Source organism: Hetaerina americana, unplaced genomic scaffold (assembly GCF_022747635.1).
Source record: "Hetaerina americana unplaced genomic scaffold, ioHetAmer1.1.p SCAF_18, whole genome shotgun sequence".
Lineage (NCBI taxonomy): Eukaryota > Metazoa > Arthropoda > Insecta > Odonata > Calopterygidae > Hetaerina > Hetaerina americana.
The window spans coordinates 80525-102299 of record NW_027286741.1 but is presented as its reverse complement, the minus strand read 5'-3'; the positions used below and the strand labels follow the sequence as shown (position 1 = coordinate 102299).

The window sequence follows — 21775 nt, the reverse complement described above, 5'->3', positions numbered from 1 at the left end:
TGAAAACAGAAATAAAACTTACAATACCTAGCCAGTAAACACATTTCCTGGATACCTTCTTATTACCATCCACTTTCACCTATAATACATGTTTCCATTATTACTTGATTCTTTGCATAACACAATCAAGTTTTCAGCCAAGAGACAGAAATTTTCTCTATTATTGCAATTCACTCTCACTTTAATGGCATGCCTAGCACCTCAACATGAAGGCACATATGATTAAGTCACGTTTCAAAAAATTATGAAACTTCTATGAGGATGGAAGGAAAGACTAAGCAAAAAGAAATGCAAAATAAAAAAATTAAATCACTTGGATTCAAAAGTTCAGGTAATGACAGCAAAATTGCAAACAGGTTCACAATATTTGTACCACACCTTGTATTATCCTAGGGGATTAACTAATGACCGTAACTTTAAATGCTTCCCTGTAACATTCCTTTACATTTCCATGGTTGAAAAATTTTCATTTCTATTCCTTTGCAGACTTTGAAAAATAATATTTATATAATATATATATATATATATATATATATATATATATATATATATATATATATATATATAAAATGCTACAGTATGAACCATTTCTTAAAACATTAAAAACTGGCACATACATACTTTCACAAAATTAATAGGTCACAAAGAGCCTGGTAAAAATAAAACTTAGCGCAAAACCTGAAACAATTGCGGCTCAATGTCTATTTTGAAAAAATATAATGCCACACTGCATTGAAACTGAAAACAGAACAATAATACATATTTTATCACATAATGTCACGTCATGCCTATGTAAATATTCATAGGGCCAAGAGATTTAAGCGAGTACCTTGCACTTCCAATCCCACTACGCTATGGTATAAAATTTTGCTTCTGGGGCCGAATAGAAAAATCAATTAGCAGCACCTGAGTTTTGCTTTAAATGCCTTCGGGGTAATTCCGTAGGCTTCTATTAGTATGCAGAAGTGTGTGGTGACTTCCTCCAATTGCGGCACCGCATTCATTACATCTCCCCGTTTGCATGGCCCGACCACATTCACCAATGACAAACACGTGTCCATTGGGACAGGTATACCAATGGCCCTGGTGTAGGCCAAGTGCCTGAACTACTTGCTTCATTTCAATCCTGGGAATGCCAATGTCAGCGGCAGATAATAATTTACGAACTTCATGGATCTTATTGAATATTTCACTGTACTTGTCTTTGGGAAATGCTTTGACATCCTCAATGGTAACACGACAGATTTCATATTTCTCGATCCAATTTGTACTATGGGAATTCTTGAATTCATACAAATTCTGTACAGCACGCAATAACATCATCAGGTGGAAACGCTTGCATTCGCCATCAAAATCACTATGCTCCTGCAGAGAAATCATCTCCAGTCTGCTTAGAATATTTCTGATGAGAAGGTTTGCAGTATTCAGGCAATCCTGCAGTGTCCCATCCTGACTGACCTTATTCTTAAGTTCATGCCAATGTTCCGCTATTGAGAGAGCAAACTCTGTCCGCGCTTCCAGAGAATTGAGGACAAAAGCACCAAAGTGAGCCTTCTTACTCCTCCAAACGAGGTGATGCAATTCATCTAAGGAACTCTTACTCTTCTTAAAGTCTGTAACAATCACCAAAGGAACATGTTAGAGTATAGCTTCCACCCGACGTATGAACACCATAATTAAGGTTGAGATTAACTTACTGTCAACTTTTCATTTTATTTATGGAATAATTATTTTTCACTATGTCTTCTCCTATGATAGAGCAATTACACAGAAATGGTCACCTTATATTACCAGTATCAACAAAGGCTGTTGAATAATTACCACATGCCAAACACATTTGAACTTGAATTCCCCCACCTTTTGCATTGATTGCCTGATTCATTCTTTACTTTCACCATTAATTATATATTATGATTCATGAATTACTAAATGCATCGCACTGATGTTGAGTCAAACTCCAGATATGAAATTAAAAATAAGGGGACTTTTCAAAAGAAACTCCAATGCTTAAAAACAGACATTTATTCATGGAATACTGATTGCTTGGATAAAGTTATTAGAAATATGGAAAGATAATGTCGACAGAAGTATTATATTATTGCTTTAATATAATTAAATATCTTTAAAAACCACATCGCGGTAGGCTTTGGCTATGGAGTAGTGGGCTGATTTCTCAGCAGATAATTGACAAAACATCTTTTCCAATTTGTGTATATTCTACCAACAACAATTGTTTTATTACTGAACTGATTTGAGTGAGATTCTTAATACATAAACAAAACACGCTACAAAATGGCAAAAATACATAAATACAAAAATCTAGAGTAAGAAACAGAGGATGTTTCTTCTCCCAAACTAGATGATGCAGATTTAATGTTAATTGGGAGAGATAAGTAAAATTATGATCCTTAACAAACAATGGTCGGTGCATGATTGAAGTAAACGCTTCAATTCCACAACCTATTGCAACTAGTTACGTAACGGCATTAGGAGTAGACAAAAAAGATCAAGAACAATTTTCTGCAGAGTTCCTAGTCGCATCATTTTTCAATGTATACGTCACAGGAAAAATTTAAATTACACACGCAATCACACAACCATGAATGCTTATGTTTAAACACCTTTGTGATGCCTCACTGAAATATAATTTTTAATGTGCCGTGTTATATAAATGGACTGCAGAGTTAAACATTACCAACCCTAACTACTGTTACAAGTACTAATGTCTTTAAGATGGTGAAATTTTCACATATAAAAGTAATGGATTTTTCATTCACATAAAAATGTCTTTCATTTGAAAAATGGTTGGCAATTATTCTCTTCCCATGTGGATTTTATAAAAAGGTGATTTGCAGGTATCTTTAACATGTTTCTGCACATTAGCAAATAATTATGCAAATCGATATTTTGCACAGGAATTTGCTCAGCATTCCATTCATAGGCGTTTTCACCTTGCTGACAGAAAAGTAAATACTGAAATTTTGTTTCAGCAATTACTCAAATGACTCAGGCTATCAACACCTGTATGAACTGAAAATCAAATAAAAATAAAAAAACCCCAGCTTTGGGATTACTTTCAATTCATCATACAATTGGCACCCAAATGTTAGCATAATTCCTGACGGTCTGGATGCAAACCAGCAACTTGACATTAACTATAAGTTTCATTCAAATTTTAAATGGTAACCACAAGTACTTTTGGTGACCATTTGGCCCACATTCATCAGGAGGATCACTCAATATGAAATTAAAAGGAATGATCAACAAACCTGTACCAACATCACTTAGAGGATTGATTACATAAAAGACATTTTGACACGTGCCGAAAATAATGAATTTATCAGTGTTTACAGTATTGCACAACACAGGAAGAAAACAAGGCAGAATTAATTTGGAGATACCAATCAACTATTATAATTATTATGCCAGAATTTTTAATCATTAAATAACAGAAATTCCTTTTCTTTTTTCCGGTGTACAGGAGTATACTTTCCTTTCAGAGGGTCACCTTTATAGGAACACTATCACAAGACGGTGACCTCCTGCATTCCCTATTCCAAACATTTAAAACAACTCAGAATTTACAATGGGCATGGTATACATTTCTCAACTAAAGACAGATGCCACCCACTTCTGTCTCCCATAAAATGTTCACAGGAAGAATTCCAAATGACATAAGTCCATGGAATTTCTTCCAAGATGAGTTCGCCTGGTATTTCGTGGAATCTGTCCCTAGCTACCCTTTTAAAGGCCTTCAGGCACATTTTGTAGCCGCCTGTTGGTTGAAAGCAATTGGTGGTCGGCTCCACCAATTCTTTCTCTGCATTCATTGCACCTCCCTAAGCTCACTGCCCCTCCACAATCAGCAATAACGAAAACATGCCCATTAGGGCACCTGATCCAATGGCCTTGGTGCAAGTTGATTGCTTTGACTACTTCCTTCATCTCATGCTTGGATAGACCAATGTTTCCATTTGTAATTGAATTATATGCATCATTTAATTTCTTATTCATTTCTGGATACATTTCCATCTTGAATGGTGCCATTCCCTCGACCACCAATCTGCATTCTTCATACACCCTGTACCAATAAGGCTGTGAGCCGGAAGTGAATCCATTGACGTTCTCCAAAGCACCCAACTTCATCAATAAGTAGAAACGCATGCACTCCCCCTTAATATCACTGTGCTCCTGAACACTGATAGCATCCAATCGGCACAGTATGGTTTTAATGAGCACATTGGCCACCTTACGACAATCCAGCTTTGAATTGGGATTGACCTTCTCCTTCAGCTCATTGTAATGCTCAACGACCGACAGAACAAATTCCGTTCGTGCTTCCAGGGAATTAAGAACAAAGGCACCAAAACTTTCCCTTCTACTCCTCTTCACCAAGCACTGAAGATCATCCAAGCATTTCTTGCTCTGGATATATTCTGTAAAGGTACAATGGAAATAATGAGAGACCCTTGACCTACAAGTATTAAACAATGTGAAATTAGTGAGGGATCAGTGAACTTTGCGTGCATCGTTGGAAAAGCTGAGAATTTAGCCATTTTTCTACATGGTCGCCAGGATGAACAATTACTTCTTGCATCCTTGTAAGCATCTTCTCAATACCGGCATCGCAACTTTCTACTGCCGCGTCGCAAAGCCAACTGATGACTGCTTCTCCGGTATAAATTCATTGCCATTTAGTGGAAGTGTACGGTGAGAAGTGTATGGACATCAAAACGTGCGTAAGCGGTGCAGGGAGTTTTGTGATGGCCGGGAAAACGTCCACGATGAGCCGAGGTCGGGGCGGCCCAGTTTGCCGGAATCAACGGTGGCTCCAATTGACGAGATGGTGCGCAATAACCGGAGAATTGTCCTTAATGAAATAAAGGAAGGCCTTAATGGAGAGAGCGGCTACTTCTCCGTGCAGAATATTGTGTCGGAGGTCCTTGGTTACAAAAAGGAGTCTCACCAAAGGAGGGTGTTTGTATCATGACAAACCGCGTCCTCATGTGTCGCATCAAACGACCACCCTACATCAAACGACCACCCTACATCAAACAACCACCCTACTCAATGAATTCGGCTGGGATATCATCGACCACCCTCCTTACAGACCATGCGTTGCCCCTAGTGACTACCACTTGTTTCCCGCTCTCAAAAAACACCTTGGAGGACAGAAATTCAAGTCAGACGAGGAAGTGCAAGAAGCAGTCGTCAGTTGGCTTCGTGACGCGGCGGGAGAAAGGTTCGATACCGGTATTAAAAAAAAGCTGGTTACAAGGATTCAACAAGTGATTGATTGTCAAGGTGACAAAATAGAAAAATAGCTAAATGCTTAGCCTTTCCTACGAAAAAAATAGGAGACCTTACTTTTTGAATCGACCTCTTAGATCTGAAATTAAAATTGAAATTAAATTTAAAATACTTCGCCTTTCCACATAAACCACTTTTATTACTACCTAGGTTTCGTTATGGTATAACATCATCAGGTGATGATGACCTGATGATGTTATACCATAACGAAACCTAGGTAGTAATAAAAGTGGTTTATGTGGAAAGGCGAAGTATTTTAAATTTAATTTCAATATGAAGAATTTCCACCAAGTGATGCCAGAAACTGTTTCATCTTAGATCTGTGCGAGTTGAAATGGAAGGGTAGCGGGGATTACTGGAGTGATAGTCATAGAGTAATAAAAAGTGGAGGGGACGAGAGCCAACAAGGGATTACCAAATTGAATTGAATAAAAATGCCGGAAGAAGCATAGTAAACATAGTACAAGCAACAGATAGACTATTACTCATAGAGATAAAAGCAGAACCGACCAACTTGGTCACTGTTCGAGTATACATGCCACTGAACAATCATAAGGATGAACAGGTCGATAGGATATGCAATCAGTTAGAGGACATAATTGTGCGCGTTCCTGCAGGGAAACGTTTGATAGTGATTGGAATGAACGGCAAGCGAAGGAAGAAGTGGCCTATTCTATGGGCCATTCCTTTCCCCTGAACTTGATTCTCCGGCTCCACTTCCGTCGCTTCCATGGCATGTGCTAAGCTTAGAAGTATTTTGTGCATAGTTTTAAAAATGTCCCAGAAGGAATAGCCGCAAGAAGAAAGCCATAAGAAAATAGAAATTATCAATGGAAATGAAAAGTAAAATTATTGAAAAGCGAGAAACAGGTGTAAGCTAGGCTGATCAAGCATGCACATCAATGTCGACGTCAGCTACTTGCACTCTCCTCAAGAAGATAAGGACAAGATTGAGGAGATGGGTTGCTCGGTGAATGCCTGGCATCTTATGGCAAACTCGGCTCTCTGCTCTCTCAGGAGTTGACCTTTAAGCTTGGCAGGGGGTAAATCGGTGGCGGCAACCCGGAGAAAGACTTGCCCTGAAGATGATGCCCAAGCATTGAAACAATGGACAGAATGGAGACTTTTCGGTGGCGGCAGAGCGTAGACCTTTTTGATACCATTTTTGTTGCACCATTTTACTCCAAGCAGAACTCAAAATATATATGGAAGTGGCTCGGAAGTCACGGAGGAAAATGGAAAGAACGGACCATTTATCATTTGTGCACAAAATTGCATTCTAATTCAATTTCCACAAAGCTATCATGAAATGTTACCCCTACTTTATCTTCCCTCCTTGCATAAATGTAGAAAAATTAAAAAACATACTTTTCTTTATAAATTACTGCACTACAAGATTGATTCCGTACAACTCCTAAGGGCTATAGCTTTCCGAGTGCCTTCATATAACACGAGGTATGAAACTCTCTTCCGAATTAGATATCATGCCCAAAAGCACACTTACTACTCGCCTATAAGCCAGATTATGAGGGATGCCAACTGTTGTGATCAAATTGCTCTTTTTTCTATCTCACCAGGATCCCTCACAAGAATATTATCAATAATTATCCAAAGAATTATAGAATACTAATTATTGCTGCGTGGATATCTGTACATGCCAATAAGTTGTTCCTATTGCCCATCGGGAAAATTTTCTTCATCATTTGGCCAGTATTAAATACTATCTTTCTTATGTTCTGTTTCCATTTTTTAATTTGGAATATTTTTACGTCTAATTAATCTAAACAGGCATTTATGTGTACCTGTTAAGTATTTGAAAATGTCTTTCATGCATTGCAAAACATGATTTTTCATAAAATCTTAATTATATTTTTAATTTTCAATAAAAAGTGTGCTTCTTTAAGTAATTTGTACCCGTACGTAAATGATTTTTTTATAAGTGCAAAACTAATCCATGATTCCCATCAATAAATAATATAAAAAGGTCGTAAACGAATGCATCTCCAGTGTGCAAACATTCGACATGTAGTTGAACGATTGAATAACTTCAATAGGACAAGAAAGTAATTTGGCACAACAATGGCATTTGGCACTGCTCATTCATTATTTACATTACTGCTGGAAAAATGATGAATTATTTAAGCATAGCTTTCATCCATGTCCAAGGAAACTTGCAAGCAAAATGTATCCTCTGGCAGAGTATTTCAGTGAATTCATGTAGTGACCCTATGAGCTACAACCTGAACTGCATGGCCATTATTCTCCGCCTGCATTCAGCTGGTCCAGGGCTTACTGTGCTGATCATGATCAGTTTTAACTGACAGGATAACTTTTTGAGGTTTATTTACGGTGGTTTAACCCCATTTCCACCCTCAATCAGAACATTAGCATATGACTAAGGAGCCTAACCCTAGAACTGTAATGCTATCTTTTCCACCTTATTCCAGTGTAGTGGGGTGACAATTCTCAAAAATTCAAATCACACTCCCATTATGACTACGTGAGTCCTATGGGGGGGGCTCATTTTTTTTGTTTTTTTTTTAATTGTAGAATCACGTGAGACATAATTGACGTGAATTATGGTAAGGGTCCCAAGTAGTGAACCTAAGCAGTTTTCATTTGGCGCGAGATTTCAAACTTCTCTGGGGTATTTTTTCACCCCCATTACCATTCCAGGGTTAAGTGTACAAGTTCCAAAAAAAAAGTACTTTGCTCCAGGATAAAGAGGGGACATAAGTTCAAATTTGGTATCAAACCAGCATGCTGTCATGACTGAGGGGAGAAGTAATAAGAGGCGTAAGGAATCGAGTGAGTGGAATGTTAAAATTGACATCACACATCTAGATGAGCAAAATAAAATTACAGCTAACAATGAAGAGGAAATGGATTGAGAACCGCATGTTTATAGATAACGGATAGTTTGCGAACAGGCGGCCTTCCACTTCGACAGACCCCAACCATGTCAAATTGGTGAACAATTTGGTGTGGACAAATGGCCGTTTAACTGTTAGGGAGATAGCCGAGGAAATGGACATTAGTTTTGCAACCTCTCAGGCAATTTTGACGGACATTTTGGGCATGACGCGCATGGCATCAAAATTCGTCTCGACTAATGAACAGAGACAGAAACGTGTGGACATTGGTCAGGAACTCCTGGATCGAGCCAATGCTGACCCAGAGTTTCTTAAAACCATCTTAATCGGTGACGAAACCTGATAGGATTACGATAATGATGTTAAGACATATGCCCAACAGAGATTTCTACTTAAAGGTTATGAAGAGGCTGAGGGTCGCAGTGACCCAGAAGAGGCCGGACATTTGGAGAAACAATGCATGGCGCTTCTACCACGATAATGCGCTGGCTTACATGGAACTGATCGTGACAAAGAGTTTTTTGCCAGAGCAGGAACTTCTGTGATCCCTCAGACACCCTACTCTCCAGACGTGACTCTGACAGACTTCTTTTGTTTCCAAAGTTAAAATCAATCTTGAAAGGGCTCCGATTCGACTCTATTGCGGACATTAAAACTAACTGTACGGCGGACCCGAAGAGGATCCCTATAAGGGGGCTTACCAGGCAGGGCTCGAGAGCTGGCAGAAACATTGGCATAGGTGTGTCGTCAGCCAAGGCATGTTGTACTTGGAGGGCGACAAGTTCGATTCAGAAGTATCCATCGAATTAAGCAAGTTATAAAATCAGTCCTGTCTTTTTCTGATCACACCTTGTATACACCGATGAAATGAAGTCCATTAAACAAATTACTTGAGACCTTTTAGTCACCGAATATTTAATGCCAAAAAATTTAATATTTGCAACACTACATGAGCAATATCAGTTTTATGAAGAAGAAATCATAGCCATCTTAATGGCATTATTGATTTCTAATTATGACCTTTAACTCATTAAATTATGATATCCCCCCATAGCGTTTCAACTGGAATATAAAAAATAGTAATCTCAAGAGCGACTAACCTTCAGAGGAAGTAAGACTCTTCAGTTTCAAGGCTGATTTTATCACACCATTGTTTATTTGTTTTAGGTTTCCAAAAATCTTATATTTCACCTTCAGCACATTGGAGAAATGGATTTTAGCTTCATTGCCATATCGATAGGCTTGCTGGATTGGTGTCTTACACATTGGGCACTCCAACATTTTCACCATTTTCTGACCCATGGAGAGCCATTTCTCCAAGCCAGTCGACTCAAATGTGTGTCCACAATCAGGTAAGATGACAAATCTGCAAAGAAATCACACAATATCACTTTTATGAAAAATAGAAGAATGACATAACAAGATTTCCTCCTTATACACAACATAAACGTGCAAATGATTACTTCATGACTGTGGAATCCACTTGAAAGGAAATCGTAGCAATGCATCAATCAATCTGCACTTGCGAAAAAATAAGACGCACCATTTTTCACTTACTACAGGGTACGACAGTTGAATCTGGACAATTGAAACTTATGCGTAAAAGCAATTTTATTTTTAAAAAATGCAAATGAAAATGAAAATCCTGTTACATTTCAAGTAGTGGTATCTGTCAAGAGAGTAACATTCCTCAATGTAATTAATAACCCCCTTCAGCTGCAATGACGGGCTTCAATCTTGTCCTCCTGATTCGATCGCACGCACTCTTTAAAACGGAGCTCTCAATAATATATTAGCGAATGCTGCTACGATATCAGTGCGTAGAGATGCGACATTGGGGTGCCTCGTCTTATTGGTATTTCCTTTCGACTGCACTCCAAACATACATAATAGTCGAGGGGGTTCAAGTCCGGGCTGTTCGGGGGGGGGTCAGAACTCCTTTAAGAAATTAGCACCCGAGCCTATCCTCAATTGAGGTATCCTCGCCGGGTTTGCAAAACCTTCCCCAGACTTCTCCAAAGCATTATACTTAGCCAGATTCAAACTATTTCCCTGGACAAATGCCCAGCGTGAACACTTTCAAGAGTAGCAGCTCTTCGATTGTACTTCGCACTTGTACGTAACATCTCAGCCATTTTGAGGTTATGAATGTTTACTAGATGCCCATAGCTTTCAAGAACTCCAACCGCGACCTTCAGTGGAACTATGATATGGCAGGAATTTCAAATTAAAATTTTTCCGGGGATAAGCATCGCAACCTGTATCATTATTGGTATTCTACTATTTAAGATAGGTTTCGGATTGACAAGAGACTGAACAATGATCCATTTCTCTGCTTCTCCTAAACAAAACAATCTGACATCAATACAAAAATAAACCATTTTCAATTCTGCAAACTTCCCCTCCTCCCTTCACTCCATCCAACATGCCCACATCAAATCTTTATTAATTATTTGTTTAGAAAATCCTCAACTTTTCAAATAATTTTCTGAAAAATTCAGGTATTCAAGCAAGAAGAGAAAGTCCTCACCATCCATCATCGGCAGACCCTTTCCCATGTTCAGAGTATTAACATGCATTAAAAAAAATTGTTCCAATAAAGTTCCGAGAGAATACATAGGATGCGTAAACTTTAGACACTCATGAGGTTGGCCAATACAGAGGACAGAATTTTAGCATTTCAATGCTAATATTGGGCAGTTAAAAGTGGAAGAAATTGGATTCCACAAGGTGGAGATCATTTGATGCACTAATGATCACTAAGTCACGGTCAATCAAAGATCCTGGCAACATTTTCATGCCAACAATAATAACAGCATCACAGTCTACATTTGTGCGCAAATTTCTTCGTTCAAGTAGGTTCCTAATCCTGAATGTCACACACCATGTCATAAGTGTGGGAAATATTTTCGATCTGGTCACGGACTTACTGCTGGATTAAAATTGATCATACTGAAACCTACACAATGCATGGGTACCAAATGAACAAGTAGAAACCAATAAAGGATGAGCTTACCAATTTTACATGAAGAATGCATAAAACCACCACCAGAGGCTTTCATGTTTGTCTGCCAGATACTAAGCTCCGAATTTTGAGTCACATGCAAGACTGAAACCATTTAATCCCATTTCATTCAACACTTATTAACAGCATGTTAAGAGAACATATCTCTAATGCGAAACCTCGGGGGCACACAGACATTCAATACTGGTAAGCACATGGAAAACATTTTTATTTTTTTTTTTAAGCTGCAGCTTTGTTTGGCATGCATCTACAGAAATCTGTAGATGAGGCGAAGTCTGCCACATCATCACTTTCTTTCTCAGTTCACTTTCCCTTTCCCTACACACATCATCCTACTCCATTCCCTGACCACACCACCCCTACCCACCGAGATAATAGTGGGAAAGTGGCAATGGAGAGAGTGCAACCCACCTATGAGCGGCAATATGCACCAAGCCAAGTTCCTCCTTCCATCCCACCTTACCTCGCCAATTCCTGCTCCCAAACCTTGCCCGCCCCTATCCCTCCAGCCCCTTGCAAACTTGCACTCAGTATAAAACTGCATGTACATAGAGTAACAGAGTGCAATGTACAAGGATAGGCTAAAAAGTAATGCACGCATGCTTGTATACCACAAACAAAAACAAATAGCAAGACCGGGCAATTAAGTACATTCAACTACAATTCTTAAGTTTCAAAGCGTAAATTTATTTTTCGACATAGTCACCAATTAAGGCTAGCACATTTCTCCCAACGTGCAACAAGTTTTTTTAATTCTGTCACTGAAAAACTCTTCCAATTTTTTTTCGAACCCACTTGACTTGACGGCTGCCTTCACCTCATGGTCCGAGGTGTAATGATTACCCTTTGAGGTGTCTCTTGAGCTAAAGGAAAAAGATCGGGGGAATTAAGGAGGGTGTGGAATCGGTTGGAATTTCATGTTTCGCCGAGCCTCTCCAGTTGCGCCCGAGGTGTGTGGACGAGCGTTGTCATGTTGCAAGATTATTGGAGCCAGGCTGCCTTTAACATTTTGGGTATTCCATTATCGTTTGTGATATGCTTTCGAGTGATTTGCTGGTTATTTCATTTTGAATCAAATCTTTGACGAGTTTGCGATGTTTATCGTCTGTGGCAGTGATCGGATGTCCGCTGCGTGTTTCATCAACATTTATGGCTTTTCCAGGCTCTCAACCACGAAATTTTACTACCCATTGATTTACAGTAGACCTATCAACAGCATCGTCATCATAAACAGCCTTTTAACTACGATGAATCTCACGGATGAGGAGTCACTTTTTCACCAGTTAAAACATTCAATAACAGCACGCTGTTTAACTCTCGTTAACATAGCAACAGAACACACTAGCACTAGGTCCATACTTCCGGTTATCAAAATACACTGGATGAATGTAAATACCTCAAACCGTGTTGAGGGGGAATGTTACTTCCACATGCCACCAGAAGTGCTTCTGAAGGTCATTTAGTAAGTGGTCTAAAAGTATGTGTGCATTAGTTTTCAGCCTACCCTCGTATATTGCCTTTGCTCTGCATGTGACAATGATGTGATCATGCTGCTCACCTGCTCTTCTCTCGCGGCTAACCCAACAGATCCCATGCCACCTTGTCCTGCTGACTGATTGACCCACTGCCTCCCATCTCGTACAATAACGGGTGAAATGCAATTATTATGGCATGACAATGAACTTTGTAATTTAAGGTTTTGAGAGAAATGGACGGAACACCCCTACATTTCTTTGCCTCTCCTAGAAAAACAACACTTAACGCCCCATGCCACCAGATTAAGCGTTCTTTGATTCCACTCACATTTTAACTCATCCCCTTCATTCCACGTCCAACGTGTCTATCCTCACCATACCCTGCTTGCCTTCTATTCTCACCTCTACATCACAATTTTCAGCAGTGTACTTCATCATCTATAAGAAGCAATTCACACAAAATGGACCGGAAAATAGAACAAGAATTTAAGACATGCAATAAAAGAATATACATATTGGTTTACCTTGCATTTTCATCATCATCTGTCCCGAGGAAGGTCAGTATCTCATCTACTTCCTCCGGGTTACACACTCGACAGAGTTCTGGGCATTTCTCTCCGCAGAATCCAATGCAATCGTGTCCACACTTTAGTTTCTTTTTGCATGGCTCATTGCATGGAAGTCGGTCACATAATTCAGAACATTTCTTCTTACATTTTTTATGCTCACACTGCCAGCCACACTGTTCCTGAGGAAACAATCAATGCCATTTTTTAAAAAATACCCTAAAAATTTTCCCATACAGAAGAACTACTCTCACAAAAGGCTTAGGTTTGACCCTGTGGTCTCACCACTAGAAATTCAGACATCATTCAAGTGCTAAAAACCACACGGACATTGCTTTGAAATAGAGTTAACGTAATAAAACAAGATAGATGATTAACTGATGGTCAAGTTTTGACAATGCATCTTATTTTTGGATTCTATGATTTCCAAAAAAAGCTTTGATGGCAAGAATTAAGGCATCTAAATATTTCTTTGACTTGATTGGCAATGAAGCTTTTTGAAGAAGCATTGTCGTGTTTGTTTTGATGCTTATATTTAATTAACAAAAAGACATGAAATTACTGCAACTGTAAATTTGGTACATTTTTGAACGTGTTTGTTTGACACTTGATTATGCAAAATCTTTTGCATAAAATATGCTAATCACCGCATTAGTAAATAGATACACTTCAGTACATATTTCTCTGTAATAGCTGATGCATAATCATGATTTCATCACTTCATAATTGAGCTATTATGTTTATCCAGAAACTCTTATTGTTGAAAATTTGTTAGAATTTTTTCCTGCTACTTCTTTCAATTTTCATTTTTTTTATATCTTTTACCATAACACTGCATTGTATTGTTTAATTTTTGTTAATGGGATAGGAAAAGTATTTTTCAGGCTGATCGGCTTGCGCTTGTAGGTAAAAGTTATCCCCTCCATAAGACGCTGGCTCATTTTATAGCAAATTTGGAGTAAAAAAAGTGTCTGATAGGCTAGGAAATATGGTTATCTTTTAGGCCTGGTTTCACATAGGCCTATTAAACTGAAGGTTAACTTTAGCTTCCTAGATTTCGATCAAAACTCTGTTCAATGACTGCTAGTGGAGTACCAAAATGACCAATTAACAATTGACTATTCAATAATTGGCAGATGATGTTATTATGGCTATGTTTACATTCATTAATAAGAAATCTTATTTGCTCAAAAAATTACAATTGTCAGAAATCTCAACATTAAGTTAACTTTCACATTTACTCCCGTAGGACCGTAGAAGGGCCATAAGACTTGCATTTGTTTCACATGCTGCAGCTATTGGTGAGTCCATCTGTATACTATAGGTCGAAGTTATACCCTTAATATCCCATATAGGCCCATAGTATAATATATTTATTAGTCCCGCAGACACAGTGTACAGTATTGAGAATACACAAGAGGTATATAACTTAAGTTAAGACAGGAAACTAATATACGAGGGTTGCTATTTATATTTTCAGCCTAATAATGAAAAAATTTATCGTTGAAAATGGCTTTATTGTTTTTCGAAGTATCCTCCATGATAATCAATACACTTTTGCATGCGCTCGTACCAATTTTCGTAACAGTTTTTTTCCCCTCTGATTGAGTTACCTCCAAAACATGGTTTTTGAATGCATCAACGACTTCTTCAGGCGACGAAAAACATTGGCCACGCAATATTTTCTTGATAAACGGGAATAAAAAGAAGTCATTTGCTGCTTGATCAGGGGTGTATGGTTCTGACCCATTAATTCGACGTTTTGGCCAGTCAAAGAGGTATTAGTTGTTTCAGCCATTCTGTGAGAGCTTGCCCATTGCCATGATGAATAATCTTACATTGTCGCTTCTTTTTCCATGTTTCATCAAGCACTTCTGGCAAACTAATGCTCATGTACCATTCATAATTCACGTTTCTAATTTGCTCTAATGGTACGTTTGCCTCATGTCCAGTTATTCCAAAGAAACGGGCGATCATCTACTTCGATGTGCTCTGTGCACGAATCACTTCTGTCGGATTTGGCTCGCCTTGGAAGACCCATACAACAGCGGATTGCTGTTTTGTTTCGGGGTCATACGCATGGATCCAAGATTCGTCACCTGTGCACGTAGATGTTATAGGCACACAGCTTTTGATGCACCGCGATTGTATTTCTTGAGCATTTCTTTGCACGAATTGACTCGAGCATCTTTTTCAGCTTTTGTCAAATTATGTGGGATCCAACACGAACAAATGTTTTTCAGAGCTAAATTTTCAAGCAATATCTTATTGATGCTCGTGTCATACTAATCCCCAAGGATGTCTCAATCTCACGATAAGTCACATGACGATCTTCCTTTGCTAGTTCTTGCACAGCATCAATGTTTTCTGGCACAACAACTGATTCTGGATGACCTGCACGACTTAAGTCACTGAGCGAACAGTGGCCATAATGGAAATTGTTACACTGGCGTTTCACAGTGGCAAAGGAGTGGGCTTCATCACCAAGTGTGGAAGTAAGTTGATCGATGCACTTCCGTCTTGATAATCCACATCGAAAGTCATAAAAAATCATATCATGAATGTGTTCACGAGTACTCTCCATTTTTTTGCTGAGACAAAATTTTTGAGGCACAGTAATCAACACAAGTTAAGATCAAATGACAAAATGTTCTGAAGAAGGATAATGTTAACAGGGTCAAACTTTCAGATGGAAATGTCAGATGGCACCTGACGCACTTGGTGTTGTCAAGGCTCAAGACATAAATAGCAACCCTTGTATACTTAAGTTTTACATAAATATTCATTTGCACTATAATTACACTCATCGAACTGATATGCAAATAGATTCTTCTGGATTAGTGAAATTCTTGTCTCATTTTTTAAATGGCTAGGCAGATTGTTAAACAATTTTGTGCACATTGATTTGTGTTGGTCCGTAGGCTGCCACTCACAAGTCTGATGTTTTCACATACATATATCTTTACATCTACTGGTATTGTGACAGATATAACTAATATTCATTATAAAGTCACACTTGTTTTTTATATGTATATGTCAACGCATATGCATAATAGAAATATATACACAAGGTATATTTTATATTTCCAAATATTTAACATAAGATATGGGATCATAGATTTTCGCGGCGTTCAGATGAAAGACACTCCATTCTCCGGATGTCACCAGGTAGGTTGTTTTTCTGACAACAGTTTCACCCGTCTTTAAATGAGCGTCTTCTTCGACCTGAAGACGCTCATTGAAACACGGGCAGAACTGTTGTCAGAAAAACAACCTATACAGTGACATCCCGAGACTGGGGTGTCTTTTATTTAAAAGTAGGTTGACAATGTGAATGGTAAGGTTGATTATATATGAGTTGTAAGATTTTTTCTGAACTAAAAGATACAGGCTACTTGTACGGCACATTTGGGAGTAAAAAAAAGTGCATTTAATGGACCAGGAAACACAGCAATATATTATAGTTGCACCCTTTTATGATCATAGTAAGTTATACATTTATAATGCTACCTTACGAGGTCGGTTCAAAAAATATTGCGAATTTTGATTTTTGCCTGTTACAAAAAATGGATCAAGGAATCTGTATCAAATTTTGTGTAAAAAACGCAATTAAGTGTGTGGACACATTCCAAATGTTGACTGTGGTATATGGGCAATCTTGACCTTGGACCGAAACAACGTTTATCGGTGGCAAAAAAATTTCTCAGTGAGCCGAGAAGATGTGAACGACGAAGAGAATGCCGGACGCCTGAGCACGTCAACAACAGACGATAAACATTAACGAAGTGAAGAAAATGATATTGCCCAATTGTCAAATAACTGTTAGAAAGGTTGCTGAGGACCTAAAAATATCGATTGCCAATCAATTTTTACCACTGATTTGGGCATGACACGGGTCGCCACGAAATTCGTACCAAAATTACTCAATTTTGACAAAAAACAGCAACGCATTAACATTGCTAATGAGGTTTTGGACTCTGTCCGTAACGACCCAAATTTGCTCCAGAGGGTCATAACTGGTGACGGTTTATGGTTATGTCGTGGAAACTGAAGCTCAATCATCCCAATGGAAGCTGCAGCACGAGCCACGACCGAAAAAAGCACGCCAAGTTCGGTCGAATGTGAAAGTCTTGTTCACAGTTTTCTTCGATTGCAGGGGCGCAGTGCGTCATGAGTTCTCGCGACAGGGTAGAATGGTAAATAAGGAATATTACCTGCAAGTAATGCAAAATATGCACGAAGCAATCCACCTCAAACGCCCGGATTTGTGGATGAACTCAAATTGGCTTTTGCTCCATGACAACGCCCCTGCTCACACATCGTTACTTGTACGCCAAGTTTTGGCCAAAAACAACACATTAATGATGCCGCAGCCACCATATACCCCAGATTTGGCCCCCAGTGACTTTTTCTTGTTCCCGAAACTGAAGAGGTCCATGAAAGAATGACACAACCCTACAATTGACAAGATAAAGACTGCAACGAAGGAGGAGCTGAACACGATCACAAAAAATGATTTTTTGAAGTGCTTCGAGGATGGAAAAAATATTGACACAAGTGCATAATATATAATGGGGCTTACTTTAAAGGGGACAGAATAGATATTCATGAATAAATAAATAATTTTTGAAAAAAACACAAAAGTCACCATACTCTTCGAACAGACCTCTTGTGTTTCATTTAGAGCATTGATCATCCTTCCATTTACTAGGTTAAATTTTTATACTCAAGTATTTTTGTTGAAATACAGTGGAACCTCGCTTAAGGAGCACCTTGGAGAGCAAGAAATTTGCGTAACAAGCAAAATCATTGTGCCCTAGAAAAACTTGCTTAGTGAACAACAATGTGCATGATGAGCGACAAGAGATCCCTTGAGTGATTGCACCGGCTGTTTTACGTTTGTGTTTAGCTAAAGTTCCACCAGCACCATGGATGGTGTCACTAGCATTCGCACATTTGTCCCAACTTGTGTTCAAGCATATTATTTGTGACTTTTTGTGCACAGTTTAATAATATTTTATGAATAGTTTTAAAAATGCCCTCAAAGAAAAAGCCACAAAAAGAGTAAAAAAGATAATAAAAATGACAGTAGAAATGCAAAGAGAAATCATTCAAAAGTGAGAACAAATTGTCAGCGTAGCTGATCTACCAAGCACATACAATCGGTCGACATCAATTATTTGTACCATCCTCAAAAGCATGGAAAAGCTGACTCGTGAAGAGCTTATGGAGTTTCATTGTGTTTCACAGGAAAAAGTTGTGGAGGAGAGTTTGTCTGAGTAGGATGTAACAGCAAAGCAACAATTAATTATCTGGTGCAATAAGAGAAATGCTGAAAGCAAGGGAAACTGTTGCATTGTACAATAAGAAGCATCAACCTTATATGGCAGTTGTTACACATGGTACAAATTCATATGATGATAATACTGCACCTGAGAATCAATATTTATAACAAAGGTTATGCAATTTCCTAGAAAGAAAAAGGATAAGCTAAACATTAAAATAGGAGGGCAAAACTAGAGCAGGTAGAACAGTTTACGTATCTCGGAAGTGTTTTGGACCAACACGGTCAAAGTAGTAGGGACGTGAGGAGAAGAATTGCGCCAGGCAAAGAGGCTTTCACAAGGAGGGAGTTGATGAGAGGGACGTTGAGTAAGGATATTAAGAAAAGACTTGTAAAAACGTTGATATAGAGCGTAGCTATGTACGGCGCGGAAAAGTGGTATTGAAGCAGGGGGATAGACGTAGATTGTAGGCTTTTGAAATGTGGGTGTGGAGAAGAGTGGAGAAGGTGAAATGGACAGAGAATAAAACAAATGAGGAAGTACTTGGTATGGTGGGCGAAGAGAGGGGATTGATGGGAGAAATCCTATGGAGGCAGGAAAAGTGGATGAAAGGGGGCATTGATCAGTAGTGGGATGTTGAAAACTGTAATGTTAGGCAAACGTGGAAAGGGCAGGAACAGGATAGGGATGTTGGACGGGATGAAGGAAGTACTCATAGATGAAGAGGGACCTGATGTAGACTAGGTTGCTGGATTGTGTTTTGTTAGGAGTCACAAAATATTTATTTGGTAGTTGTGTCCATCCAAAAACCTAAACTAACCAATAGATTACCTTAACCTTTTGCACTCGGATGTCGAGTGTGACTCTGCACGGTTAGCAACAGCAGCGGCTCGTATGTCGAGCATGCTTGCATCACTCGAAAAGGAGTTTCACCACCAGGAGAATTGGGTTTTTTGTCTAATTTTTCCAATGACTTTTCTTGCAATCATCTGCATGAAAGGACAAGTAAAGTAAAGCTTAATTAATAGCATGGCTGGTTTTATAAATGAATATTATCGACCCACAATATCGTTGTCGACATAAATGCTGTCTCCAAGGATGCCACCACCTACGCAGATGTTTTTTGTTATCTATTTACTCTGTCGTAAGTTCTTTTTCATTTGCATTGTTCGCCCTTCATTACTTGGAAGTCAGCTAAATGTAAAGCAATACCTTTGAGAGATGATCTGTGTCTTAAAAAAGATCGCCAGAATGTAAACTTACCTCAGTCAGCTGTTCTATAGTTCATTGCTTTCTAGTTTGGACTCTTTCATTTCCTTTTCTCCCTAGTGCCCCCTGTCTCATCAAATGTTCTGCCTGCTCTCTCCCTATCCATTGCATAGTCAGGAATCTTGAGTATGAGAGTCCAAGACATGAGACTATTATATTCATAGTAAAACACAAACCTTTGCCCTTTTCCTTGAGTCATGCTATTTTGAGGTTGCATCATCGTTGTTTGAGGAGGGTCCAAGACACGAGTCATTGATTCATAGTAACTCGAACCCTAGCGCTTTTCCTTTGTCGTGCTCTTTTCAGGTTGCATCATCCTCCATGGTAAAAAACCTTGCTTATCTTAGTCTGGTTTGAGGTTTGCTTACAAGCAGATGTTTTCCCTGATGACACAGGGTTCTCTTACAACAGATGCTTTCCCTTTAGTTGGACGAATGGTTTGCCAGCTTGTAGTTGCTCATTCTGAACGAATTTCACCTCCTCACAATGGATAAGTATTCCAAAGAATTAGCAAGTAGTGACGAAGAATTTTACATTGAAACTGACGAATTTATTTACAAATGTAATAGTGACAAAAGTGAGTTAACTGAGAATGTGTGAACTGAATTTGCACTCCTAATGGTTTCATTCCACTATACATGGGGGGGGGGGCCTAAGTACCCGGCCTGACCTAGAGATGGCGGTAGTTGTTTGAAAAATATCACTGTATTAGAAATTACACAATCTATAAAGCATATGTTTCATGTTTGAAGACGCCACGTTGTTTTGTATTTGTTTGGCAGACATCAATGGTGAACGTTTTCAGTGACCTTGTGAAAATGGAGAAAATCAGTCATCGTTATGCGATACCATACTTTCATTTGAAAGGCCTCAGCCCAACCAATGTAAAAGTTGAACTGGATTCTACTCTGGGTGAGTCTGCTCCTTCGTTTATGTCAGTAAAATATTTGTTAGCAGAGTTTAAACGAGGCCGTACAAGCTGTCATGACGGGCATTGCATTGGTCGACCAAATGAGGTGACAACTACAGAAACGGTGAAGAAACTCCACACAGTGGTACTTGATGATCATCAACTGAAAGTGCACCAGCTAGTAGACATAGTAGGCATTTCAAAAAGTGCAGTACATTGCATATTCACAGAAAACTTGGACATGACAAAGTTGTGTGCAAGATGGGTGCCGCGTTAGCTCACACTCAAGCAAAACCAGTGTCGTGAAGAGGTTTAAATTGAGTGTTTAGCAAAGTTTCACAGCAACAAAGCAGAATTTTTGCACCGTTTCATAACCATGGATGAAACATGGGTCAATTACTTCACACCCGTGACAAAAGGCAATCAAAACAATGGATTCAAAAGGGAGAACCAACTCCAAAGAAGGCAAAGACCATTTCATCTTCAGGCAAGGTTATGGTGTCGGTTTTTTGGGATGCGCGTGGGATAATTTTCATAAACTATCTTGAAAAAAGAAAAAACTATCAACGGCGAGTGTTATGCAAATTGACTGCAATGTTTGAGCAAAGAAATCAAGCGAAGCAGCCACAATTGGCCAACAAGAAAGTGTTGTTTCATCAAGACAATACACAAGCTCACAATTCCATTATTGCAACATCCATAATTCACGAATTTAAGTTTGAATTGCTACCTCATGCACCCTATTCGCCATGTTTAGCCACCTCGAATTATTATTTTCTGTTCGCAAACTTGACAAAACGGCTCGGTGGTCAAAGATTTTCCAACTGTAAAGAAGTGATGTCGGCAGTTAATGGGTATTTTGAGGAGCAAGAGAATTCTTATAATAAAAAGGGTATCGAACTTATTGAACATCGCTGGGAACAGTGTATAGAGTTGAAAGGAGATTACGTTGAAAAATAAATACATTTATTTCCAAAGTTTTTGTGTTTTCTTAGTTGGGTTGGGTACTTTTGGGATTACCCTTGTAGAAGAAAATGTGACCAGAACCTTAAATAATGTCTA

At 38.7% G+C, this 21775-nt stretch overlaps 1 protein-coding gene across 2 annotated transcripts in view; it reads right to left on the bottom strand.

The window, feature by feature from the left end:
- Positions 1-551: 551 nt before the first annotated feature.
- LOC139687229 (NFX1-type zinc finger-containing protein 1) overlaps positions 552-21775 on the bottom strand; it is a 51917-nt gene continuing 30693 nt past the window's right edge. Inside the window, exons 9-11 of one of the 2 annotated variants that reach the window (XM_071584355.1) lie at positions 13208-13431; positions 9284-9549; positions 552-1613 (exon numbers count right to left, since the gene is read on the bottom strand). In XM_071584355.1, coding sequence (XP_071440456.1) covers positions 919-1613; positions 9284-9549; positions 13208-13431 — 1185 coding nt within the window. In that variant the 3' untranslated portion in view covers positions 552-918. Of the gene's footprint in view, positions 4437-9283; positions 9550-13207; positions 13432-21775 lie in introns of both variants that reach the window. The other variant, XM_071584356.1, reaches the window with a different exon arrangement.